This window comes from Eschrichtius robustus, chromosome 5 (genome assembly GCF_028021215.1).
Source record: "Eschrichtius robustus isolate mEscRob2 chromosome 5, mEscRob2.pri, whole genome shotgun sequence".
Taxonomy (NCBI): domain Eukaryota; kingdom Metazoa; phylum Chordata; class Mammalia; order Artiodactyla; family Eschrichtiidae; genus Eschrichtius; species Eschrichtius robustus.
Genome location: NC_090828.1, coordinates 43398603 through 43410967, shown reverse-complemented (window position 1 = coordinate 43410967; position 12365 = coordinate 43398603). Strand labels below are relative to the sequence as shown.

General features: G+C 37.5%; 1 protein-coding gene across 3 annotated transcripts in view; it reads left to right on the top strand.

Annotated features, from left to right (window-relative positions):
- Nucleotides 1–12365, top strand: part of MYO1B (myosin IB) — a 182088-nt gene that overhangs the window by 145381 nt on the left and 24342 nt on the right. For all 3 annotated transcript variants that reach the window (XM_068544761.1, XM_068544760.1, XM_068544759.1), the window contains exons 16-20: nucleotides 1921–2121; nucleotides 3336–3562; nucleotides 6118–6318; nucleotides 7960–8053; nucleotides 8902–9051. In XM_068544761.1, coding sequence (XP_068400862.1) covers nucleotides 1921–2121; nucleotides 3336–3562; nucleotides 6118–6318; nucleotides 7960–8053; nucleotides 8902–9051 — 873 coding nt within the window. The remainder of the gene's footprint in view (nucleotides 1–1920; nucleotides 2122–3335; nucleotides 3563–6117; nucleotides 6319–7959; nucleotides 8054–8901; nucleotides 9052–12365) is intronic.

The window sequence follows — 12365 nt, the reverse complement described above, 5'->3', positions numbered from 1 at the left end:
TGAGAGATGGTGTGTGTGTGACTTGACAGGTGCCAAGGGCCGTGGGATTTTTCAGGTTACAAATTATGTACGTGAAAAGGCTTAAAGTGTGAAAAATTACTGCATAATTTTTAGTAACCTTTCTGAATCTAAGATTTTTGTTTTTACATCATATTTATCATGTAGTTTATCATGAACGAATTGATTGCAAGAAGACTGATTTGTGTGTAAAAGCTTAGGCTTACTAAATCTTCCTGGCCTTAATAACAAAGTTAATTTGAAACAATGCATAAACTTTATTTTCTGCAGTCTTTTTAGCTATCAGTGTAGGTGAGTGCTGTGCATCAGCAATAGAATCACAGGCTCCAAATGTCCAGCAAATCATTTTCTATTCATCTTTAACAAGACGTTTTGGATATTATTAATTAGCCAGTATCTTATCCCTCAGTATTCAAGATATTCTTGAAAGCCACATCTTTGATTAAATTGAACTTTAAAAAAAATATTCTGAAGCATTACTATTTTTCAATTAAAAAATAAACTTTGTTTTGAAAAATGTAAACAATGTTGGATTATGAACACTAATATTCCACCTAAGCAATTTAAAACTCTAGTCTAAAATTTAGAAAACCAGTGGATTTCCTGAAAATTTTTTCTGGTAAATTTTGTGACCAAAGTAGTTTGCTGGGGGAGTTTTAACTTTCAGAAGTCATGACTATCACGTTTTTCTTCATAAATGTAACATTGCACTTAATTATTTACCTTTAAGAAGGGAGGGGAAAAAAAAAAACCAGTGGTAATACACTTAATTTAACTAGATTATCTCAGCCCAAAATCCCCTTGCATATATGATTGAAGAAACTCATGTTCACGTAGGAGCCTGGATACATAAAGGAAATGTTTCCTTCCAGCATCGCCTAACAATAATGTTTACTCCGGGGATGTTATGAACACACTTGACTCCTGAGAGTCCACACTTCCCCCAGATTTTGTGTGGAATGAATAAGTGCTGGTCAGAGGATGTCATGGCCTTGTAAGGAGAAGGGGAGAGGAGCCCTGGGGACTTTGCCCTGGCGGAAGTGGGTGGGGTCATGGTCAGTGGATTGTTCTCTGTGGAATGGAGATGTGTGGGCCTGTAGGGGCAATCGAAGGAACAACAGCCTTTATTTAGCAAAGTAGAAGATTCCTGATTTTTGATTCAGTTTAGCTGGGCTGACTGTTCTTCGGATAAATAAGATCACAGGGTCTGAATACCCAACAAACAAATTCTCACCCGTGTTTAACATCCATTTCGAAATTTTAAATGGAAGGAGAATTTTATTCTAAACAGATAATTCTTGAAACACAGCTTGATTGCATTGATCGTTAAAAGCAGCCTCCCGAATCACACCACTTTTTTTCCCCGAGAAAATAAACTTTATTTTGAACACAGGAACAATTTGGAAACATCTGAAACCAATTTCCTTCTCAAGCTATGAATCAAATAATGGCCTTTAGAGACTATGCTTTGTGATTTATGACCACGTTATATAAGGAGACAGTATTGTCACATTAGTTTCTGACTTTTAGATTTGTTTTTGAATCTTTGAGGTCTGACTTGCCTTTTGCTAAACAACATGAATTTCAGTTATCAGCCCGCTAAGGTGGCTGAGGTGACTCCTAAGTCCTGTTCTGCCGTCGGGGAGGCTTCGTGGGCTGGTGGGGGAGACTCATGCAGACACTCCCTCCCTCCCCACCCGCCAGCGCACATGGGACCCCGCTGGAAGAGGGCTGATTTCTGTGGGGGGCGATTTGTTACTTGTTTTGATTCTCTGCTCTTTGTTGTGCCTGAACGGAATTTTCTTGTGACTAAGTCGATTGTGTTTAATGGCATAATTAGGAATAATTATTAAAACAATACAGCGAGGAAGGAAGGAAACCCTTTTATCTCCTTTCGCCCAGAACACAAACGGAATCCTGGCCATGCTGGATGAGGAGTGCCTGAGGCCGGGCACGGTCACCGACGAGACCTTCTTGGAAAAGCTGAACCAAGTGTGTGCCACCCACCAGCACTTTGAGAGCAGGATGAGCAAGTGTTCCCGGTTCCTCAACGACACGTCCCTGCCTCACAGCTGCTTCAGGATCCAGCATTATGCCGGCAAGGTGCGGGAGCCTGGGCCCTCCTCGAGGACCCCAGCCTCAGCCTCAGAGATGGCTTTCTGAACAGCGCCAGCTCCTGAGGATAAATGGAACTGCTGAAAGCATAGAGTCAATAAGTGTTCAGTGGGGATAGAATCTGGACCATGTTGAGCAAAATCTTACTAATACTGAGAGCTGAAAGGAAAGCCAGTGGACTTAATGAAAGTTCAAGTATATATTAAAAATCGATTTTATTATTTTCAAGCTCTGAAAGCTAGCCTATAAAAAAGATCTATCGACACTGATAAAAGATTTGCCAGTAAAAAATTAGCATTCACTAAAGACTTATAGAAACACCATTGTAAAGCAATTATACTCCAATAAAGATGTTAAAAAAAAAAAAAAGACTTACAGTAAGGTTTTAAAAGCACCAACCATTTAGCAAAATAATGAATTCTTAGATTGAATTTTGAAACGACACTGGAGAAAACATCTGCTTTTTTTTTTTTTTAACATTTATTAATTTGGTTAGTATTTGGGGTAATTAATTTTACGTCATCAACTATATAAAAATAATATTAAAAACAATTGGGACAATAGATTGATTTTTGGAGTCCTGAATGATTATTGATTGGAGTTAATACCTCCTTTCTTATAAATAAGCTTGCAAACTTCAAAGGGGAAAAAATCTGATTATGGCTTTAGTAAAAATGGAGTATATAGTATCTAAATTTCCTTTAATTTTAAAATGCTGGAACTTGGTACTTCATTTTTTTTCACTAGCCCATGTTATTAAAAGATACTTTCCTGGTCAATTTCTCTGCTGGTTTAGGATGTCTATGAAAATATCTGTGTCATCTCAGTTTCCCCCTGTCTCCTTTTAAACACACTAGAATTGGCACATGTAAACTAAAAAATACAAGTAAAACCTCAAAAATATGCTTGAACACCAAAAAAACCCTAAAATCCTTTGAAAATGTTATAATAACATTTTTGGAGTTTATTCTTACAAATCCTGAAGGGTAATAGAATTTATTTTGAACTCTTCTGTGATTTAGACAGATGGAATTTAAACTTGGAGGCTAATTTGGTATTAGAGTGTGACTAACTTGTTGGAGATTTTTTGATGGAGAAAGAAGAGGCTGCAGTATAGATAGTGTTGGGATATTTTTAACAGTTGTTTGATGTTCTAGTGTGCAGTGTGTCAGCCACTGAGTCCCATGTGCTGCTGCTCGTAGGTGCTGTACCAAGTGGAAGGATTTGTGGATAAGAACAACGACCTTCTCTATAGAGACCTGTCCCAAGCCATGTGGAAGGCCGGCCATGCCCTCATCAAGTCTTTGTTCCCCGAAGGGAACCCTGCCAAGATCAACCTAAAAAGGCCTCCTACAGCCGGCTCACAATTCAAGGCATCGGTGGCCACTCTGATGAAAAACCTACAGACCAAGAATCCAAACTACATTAGGTATTTCTGGCACATAAAATTCTTTGACCATTCGATTATGAAGGCACTCTCAAGGAAGATCATTTACCTGTTTGCTTAAATCTGAGCGTAACCCAAGGAGAGGGATAACTAAAGTACTTGGGGGTCAAATAATACGGTGTCTTGGGTTTGCTTAAAAAATACTCCAGTGGCCCTAAAATAGGGAATTTTAAAAAGGGAAAAGAAAAAATTGTGGTGGGGAATGGGAATAGATACTTAATGAAATTGGGTTGCTGGCACATAGGAGTTCTCAACTTTCTGGGTTTTCTGTTGTTTTTTTTAATGACAAGTTAAGAAACAAAATGTAAATTTTTTTCTGGTAAACGTTTTGCATAAACTTTTGGTGGATTCATTTTGGATTCTTGTTGTATTGACTTGGGGCATTGAAGCAACTGGGGCTTCAGTTGCAGGTCTGGTGTGAGGAAGTATGTGCCTCTTTCTTCCCTGTGAGAGTTATAGGCCCAGAGAAAGTAATGATTTCTGAAACAATCTAAATAATTTTTTCAAAACAATAGAAAGAACTCCTTAAAAAGCATCTGGTCTCTCTCTCTCTCTCTTTTTTTTGCTTCTAGGGCATCTTAGTTCTCAAAATTCAGTAAAGACCAACTAGGATTAGAGTTTGTGATGTGTATATTTGGTGAACTAGGTAATAGAAGGTGTGTGCCTGATGGGTCAGATTTCATGTGGCAGGTGCACACCCACACATACCTTCTACAGTTGTCTTTGAAATTTCAGTTATGAGGAAGTTAGAGTGAAGAACATTTTTGTGTTTAACTTGTTGACCTAATATTTATATTCATAACAAATGTAAATAGGTAAAATCCCCTGGTTTAATTGCAAACAGGGTAGAACATATATTAGGTTAAGGATCCTAGTTTCAAAAGAAATTAACCAAGAAACTTTGTGTGATCAGTTGCTTTTGTTATTCTCATTTGAGTAAACTCTTTTTTTTTTAACCTTAAGATTCTGTTTTACTGAGGTGTAATTTGCATGGAGTGATATGTACAGATCCTAGGTGAATGGCTCCATTGTTTTTTCGCCATTGTGTACACTTTGGTAACCACCACTCAGGTCAAAACATGGAACATTCCCGTCACCCCAGAAATTTCCTTTATTCCCCTTCCCTTTCAGTGGTTTTAATGTATCTCTAAGAAGTCTTAATTAATAAACTCCAAAGTTGTGAATATATTATTATATATATATTTTTTAGAGTCTTTATAGTTTCAGATTTATTTTAAGGTCTGTTTTTTCCATATAGTTATCCTGTTGTTTTGACACTACATATTGAAAAGAAAAAAATCTCTATTTTCATTCATTTGCCCTGATGCCTTTATCGAAAATCAATTGAATGTATGTATAGGAGTCTAGATCCAAACTCACTAGTTTGCTCCATTGATCTGTTTGTCCTTAAGCCAAAAAGTAGACATTACTTTTATAAATGTAAAAGGAAAACCATAAAAAAACCGAGGTCAAACTAGGTAAGATTTAGTTGTCCATATATTGCATGTATGTGTGGAATTTGACAGTTGAAGTGAGGCAGACATAACCGTAAATGTTTAACAATATATTAATTAGGATATAGAGATTGCTCCAACAAGATCTGGAAATAACAGGGGCTTAAACAAGATTGACATTTATTTCTTATGTACTTCTAAGTGTATAGACTCCAGGGCTAATAGAGCAACGCCTTCTATGTTGTGGCTCTGCAGTTGCCAGGGTATTTCCTCTTATCTATATAGTCAAAGATAGCTCTCCACCACGTCAACATTCCTGCCAGCATTTAGCAGAAGAGCAAAGGGAGAACAAGTCCCTTCCCTCTAAGGACACACTGGAAGTAGCAAACATTACTTATGCTCTGGCTAGAATTTTGGTCACATAGCCACACCTACTTGCAAAGGAAGCTGGGAAATGTAGTCTTTCCATGGGCAGCAAAGTGCCCTATTGAAAAGGAGGGAGATATAGGGATTTAGCGAGACAGCAGTGTTTTTAACCTTTTCATTGAGGTATGTAATGTATATACAATACAACAGAGTATATAAATCTTAATTGTACAGGTTGTTGAATTTTTACCTATGTATACACCTGTATAGCCTCATCCAAGCCAAGATATAAAACATGTCTATCAACCCAGAAGGTTCCCTTGTGCCCTTTCCCTGTCGATCTCCACCCCTACCTCTCCCCAGAGGTAAAGCAATACTGAGTTCTCACTAGGAATTAGTTTTTCTAGAACTTCATATAAACGGAATCATAAAATATGTACTCTTTTACATCAGACTTCTTTCATTAAACAGAATGTCAGTGATATTTACCCATGTTATTGTACGTATTATTCTTTTTTATTGCTGTATCTGCAGTGTAGTTATCTTAAGGTTTTTGTAAAACGATTTGAAATAATTTCAAAAGAAATGACTAGGTTTTCCAAGAACAATAAATAATTATCTCACCATGAAATAATTACATATGATGCTTTGTAAAACATGGACAGATAAATCCATAAGAGAAGGAGTTTAAAACCTAAAATTTGTGTAATCTTTTAGGTGTATCAAACCGAATGATAAAAAGGCAGCACGCATCTTCAACGAGGGTCTAGTATGTCATCAGGTCAGGTATCTGGGTCTTTTGGAGAATGTCCGCGTGAGGAGAGCAGGCTATGCCTTCAGGCAGGCCTATGAACCTTGCTTAGAAAGATACAAAATGCTTTGTAAACAAACATGGCCTCATTGGAAAGGACCAGCAAGGTAAGACATTCATTGATCATATTTAATTATGAAGTTTTAAAGCGTACAGATACCATGTTGTTTTCTTCACGTGCTGTTTAGGCAAAACAGAATTCTATGAAAAGTTGGCTGTAACCTCTGTTTTGGACCATCTTCCATCAGGATACCACTTTGTGCTAATTCTTATTAATTATAGAAGTCTTGGTTTTCTTTAAGGTTTAAACACGGCTTATCAAATCCACATTTGGAACTTGTATGTCAATAAAACTTCTAAAATATGCCGTGGCAAGTTAGCAGGAGGAGAATTTGTAATTGATAGGTGTATTTGTGTAGAATCATACAAGGGTAGAGTTAGAGGCATCTTGGGTCACTGCTCTCAGCTTTTTGGGGTTTTTTTTCTGGGGAATTAACCCCAGAGAGAGTGAGTGAAGGGTGGGGGTCCCACTCTTTGACCAAGTCTGTACCAACTGAGAAACAGATACAGGAGCAGATAAGGTTCACAGTGTCAGTGTTATTGTGAGTAAAGCCGGATTGGAGAATATGGCAGAACTTGGGGCCATGTGGCTTTCAGCTCATCTGCCCTAAATTGCACTCATCCATCCCGTCACAGACAGAGTGCTGGACCACTGCAGACTCATCCCATGGAGCAGCCCCTGTGAGCTCTTCACATGCAGAGAGAACTTGAGTGCTGGCAGGGGGGCTGCTGCAGAAGAGAAACCAGGCCTTGTCTGTGCAGTGACCTTTTTTCTGCTCTCACCAGTCCCAGAAGTTGCCCCTTTTCTGCAGGCCACAGAAGCTCTCCCAACTACTACAGCAGGGCAGACGTGCCTGTTTTATGGGGATTTTTCTTTCACTGTACGGGTGTTGACTCCACATTGTCACTGGACCTGGCCTTTCACAGGAACATCAGTAGGATTAGACACTCACCCTGTATTACAAGAAGATAAACTCCAGACATATGGTGTGGTCCCTGATGCATAATTCAATACCCAAATAATGTAGGGTCTGGGTGCTATTTCATTTCCCACTGCTAATTTCCAGGGTATTATGGTCAGCATCTACTATAATACACAGAACAAGGATTCACTCCCAGCCTGGCCTCCAGTCCACAGGTTGGTGGGACAAAGTTTAGTACTAAAGGCTGACGTTAAATCCACGGTCCAGGATGCAGAGGCCAGAGTCAAGTCCAGGCCTTGCTCCCACCCTGTGTTCTTTTGCATCCCATTGGCCTGGCACTTAGCACTCTTGGGACCTGCCCACAATCTGAGAAGCAGGAGCAGTGTTTAAAATGTTTGCAAGAAGTAACTGAGTGGGTTCAAAATAGATGTGAGTTTCTTGCATACCCTTCTGGCCCTGGTTGGTCCATTGTTACAAGTATATTTGATCGCCTCTGCTAATGAAATCAAGAAATTGTCTAATACCATATTTTCTTAGAATACGTAGTTCTAAACCCAAACTGCTTTTTGAGCATTTACTGGATTTGGTTAAATTTGTGGAATTCACTCTGGAAGTTCTTTGATGGAAGGATGCTTACCGAAAGAGCATTTATACTTGGAAATGAAGCTATTTTTTTATACTGCTGAGAACCTAATATCATGTTTTAAGATAAGATAACCTATTTTTGTAACTCAGAAAATTTGTTGTTTTTATTTATTTTTATAGAGCTGGTGTGGAGGTTTTGTTTAATGAATTGGAGATTCCTGTGGAAGAGTACTCCTTTGGTAGATCAAAGATATTCATTCGAAACCCAAGAACAGTATGTAATCGAAACGTTACACTCTGAATTTGTGTTATAATCATATGGGCAAATTCTTAAAGGATGTTTAACTTTATAATGTTACCCAAGATGCTACCAAGAATGTCACATTTTTGTGTTTTTCTGCAAATGTCCAAAGGGGTGGCTTAATAAGGGATAATGGAAGAACATCTGTATTTTTTATGAAACACCAAAATTTTTGAGCTGATAGATTGTACAGCATTTAAGAAATCATAAAGAAACTGGTATTACAATAAAACCTCCCTAATTCATAAAAATTGGAGGTTACTTCCGTCTGTATTTGTAATATCTGAATTATACAGTAATTTTAGGAAAGACAACCCTGCTATTCAGAGGTACACGAAGGCACCCAAATTAAAAATTTTTTTAAGTTAAAAAGAACACTTAAAATTCTACTTAGTGAAGGACTCCATTGGAGCCTTTTTATAACTGAATAGACTAGCATGAAGTAAAATTTACATAGCAGTTTATTGGAAATTTGGAGAATTAGGAAAGTGTTCAAATCGTCTGAGAGAGACCTTGCCGTCACCTCCCTTCCAATAATTTCATCCTCACAGATAGTGTGAAGGTACATCTAGAGCTCAGTTCAGCCCTTACATGATTCGTCATAAATTCTAAAGCACTGTACTCTGAATTGTGTATCTTGCGTGAATTCATCCCAATAGTTTTCTTATGGACTACTATTCATAATATCTGTAATTAAGTTATTTTTTTTTTCCTCAATGTGGTTCACTCCAACATTGTGACATTTTATTTCCTGAGAATGATGTACACATATGCCACGAGTTTTTGGTGGATTTTTGATAAATCCATCTATTATTTATTAGTTATTCAAATTAGAAGACCTGAGGAAGCAGCGTCTTGAGGACCTGGCCACTCTCATTCAGAAGATTTATCGGGGGTGGAAATGTCGCACACACTTCCTGCTGATGAGAAAAAGCCAAATCGTGATCGCTGCCTGGTACAGGAGATATGCGGTGAGAGCCCCCGACATTTTTGAGCTGTAATCACGATGCTTTTTTTTTGCAAATATTTGTTACGTACTTAACTGTGTAGTTATTTTTTTACATACTTCATCCTCCGAATGACCTCGTGAAATGGGTGCTCTTCTGGTCCCTTTTTTAAAGACGAGAAAACTAAGTCATTGAGCTGTTAAGTAACAGCTACTATGAGGCAGAGATGGGGTTTGAATCCAGGACAACATCAAAGCTCAAGTTTAGTTTATCCCGCTGTCTTCCACTGATGGAAATACATGTAGTGGGAGATCTACATCTTGAATTTGGTTATCAGATTGGAAGAGATAATGTCATTTAACCCTTTGAGTATAGTAGGGTCAATTTTCCCAAATAATTAGCTGTTTTCCATTTATTGTAGGAACACTGAAAATGGCTTTAATTCCAGAAAGCTAATGCCACATTTTAGTAGAATTCTGGGTTTGGGTTAAAGGGTTGGATCTCCTTTAGTCCTCACATATCTGGCCCTTTGGGAAAAGACTCAAAAATAAAGTATGTTTATTTAATTGATATGGAATTTCTTTGCGGAATTTTCTTTCTCACTCAATTATAGATGTTTCATTGGAGGCGTAACAGGTTTGAGGGAAACCTGAAGGTTTATCTCTAGGCTAGCTTGAACTTGGCATTGCGTTCTCACAAAATGAATTTTAATGATAAGAGCACTGCTTCCAAACACATTTTCATTCTCTGCTTTTTCACTAGAGAGTGAGTTGGAAAATGAATTAAAATTGCAGTCAAATCTCCTTTAGGGTGTTCTTCCTCTTTTTCAGCTGTAGAGAAGTTTTGCTTTAAGGGTGTGTACAATCAGGACATAATTTATGCTGGCCTGTTCTCATGTAATACATTTTAATGTATAATTTCCAAGTTTTAGAAATTAATGAGTTACTTAAATGAAAAGTGAGGAAAAATTATGTGATCTTTAAAAGAATGTCTTTAAAATCGCTTCCTCAAGCTAAAAGAGTATAACCAACAGTACAAGTGTTAAAGTATGACCCTAGCCAGCCACGTTAATGATAGGTTCATTAACATGTATTCTGCAAAGGCCCAGAAGACTGTTGTCACCAACCTGGCTGCACGTAGCAGTGGTACTTGGCCCTTCGGCAGAGTCATAATGCTCTGTTTTCTGTTTGCCTGAGAAAGGGAGGACCAACAAATAGCCAGTCCTCAAGGAACCCATTTTATTATTTCTTATTTTGAGATCATTAAGAAAAACCAAGTTTTGAAGCATCCTGAATTCATCTATATTGAATTCTACCAATAGTTTTGAAACCCTTATTCTGCCAGGTTCAGGGGATAGCAAGGTGAACCAAACAACCTGATTCCTGACCTCATACAGTTCATGTCTAGTGAGGGACAATATGCATTTAAGCAAATAAATAGAACAATGACAGATTGTAGTAAGTGCTAGGAAGGAAATAGAGAACTGAGATAAAGAATAATGGGGAGACGGGAGATTACTTTTTTTTTTTTTGAGCTGTGATCAGTTTATTACATGCATTTGGGGTTAATTTCCTAAATTTCTAAAATCAGTGGAAGAGTCAGACTCCATCTTGCTGGTTGAGCATATTAAACATATTAATTTAAAAATTTATCTTTGACTTGCTTTAGGAAGTCACATGTTTAGATACTCCTAATGTCTGGAGAGAAAAAGTAGAACCGATGAATTTAGACCAAACTTGAGGGGTTTTTTTTTGGGGGGGGGGGAGGTCTCACACAGAGGGGAGCAGGTTTCCAGGATTCACTGTAGGAATCCTCTGTCAATAGAAGGCAGCTAGCTTAAGGGTGGAGCATATACCAGCCCTTGTGTCTTCTTGGATCATGGTCTCAACAGTAAGCTGCACCAGTGGGCCAGGGGTTGTTCAGATTCAGGGGCAACTCTGAACCATAGTAGCAGAGAATATGCCACCCACTTGTCATTGGAGAACCCCTCACATATAATGTAGACATCTGGCATTTGTGGTGAGACTTCAAAAGAAAGAAGTAACTATAGGAGACATGAATAATAGCTTCCAAAAAGGTTCTAGTTGCCTGAAGGATTCCTATCATTTAAAATGTCTGTTGGCAGGTATACTGAATAAAAAGGATTTCTTCTCACCAGGATTTTACAAAATTGTTAAATGCTCATATTAATGTTAAAAGACTTGAAGGAAAATAAGAGGAGCCCACATTGTATTTTATGCTCTGTTTGCTCAGATCACATGTTAATGTTTCAGAAAGTAGCTTATTACCATTTCTATTAAGGAAGTCCCTTTCTACTTCATTTACCTGGTTGGATTTCTTTGTTATCCCACTGACAAAAAGAGTCTGTTTAGTATTTTTGTCATTCACCTTTTATCTTTGTTCATATTTTACTCTATAATATCTTATGTGAGACTATGTATTTTTTAGAATGGGTAATGTCTGTAATCTTTTTTAATATCATACAAAGAAAAAAAAGGAAGTCCTTAGTAGTAGAACTGTAGTTTTCGATCACAGTTCCTTTTTTAAGCATCCTAATTTTTTAAATTGTGGTAAATACATATAACATAAAATATACCATATTAACCATTTTCAAGTATATAGTTCAGTATTAAGTATATTTCACAACATGCAACCAATCTCCAGAACTTTTTCATCTTGCAAAACTGAAACTGTAACCACATTCCTTCCTCCCTCCAGCCCCTGGCGACCACTATTCTACTCTCTGTTTCTATGAATTTGACTACTCCAGATATCCCATATGAGTGGAATCCTACAGTATTTGTCTTTTTGTGACTGGCTCATTTCACATAATACAATGTCCTCAAGGGGGAGATTACTTTTGATAGGGTGGTCAAGGAAGACCTTCTGGAAGGGGCCATTTCATCAGAAGGATGAGGAGAAATAGGCAAGGAACCAAAAATAGCAAGTGCTATTTCTACCCTCCCTCCCAATATAGAGCTTTTGTATCTCCAGATTTTAAAAAAGTCTCCATATGTATCATTAATTTGTGATGCTGAGAGTTAGAATGATAAATAATAGCCCAAACTTTAGAGGAAGTATTAATTTTGCTCTAGTGTTATTTCTGTTTCAGAATTTGAACTACAGGCAAACCTCAGAGACTTTGTGTGTTTGGTCCTAGACCTCTCCAATAAAGCAAACATTGCAATAAAGCAAGTCACACAAATCTTTTGGTTTCCCAGTGCCCATGAAAGTTATGTTTATGCTATACTGTAATCCATTAGGTGTGCAGTAGCATTATATCTTTTTAAAAAAATGTACATACCTTAATTAAAAAATATTTCGTTGCTAAAAAGTGC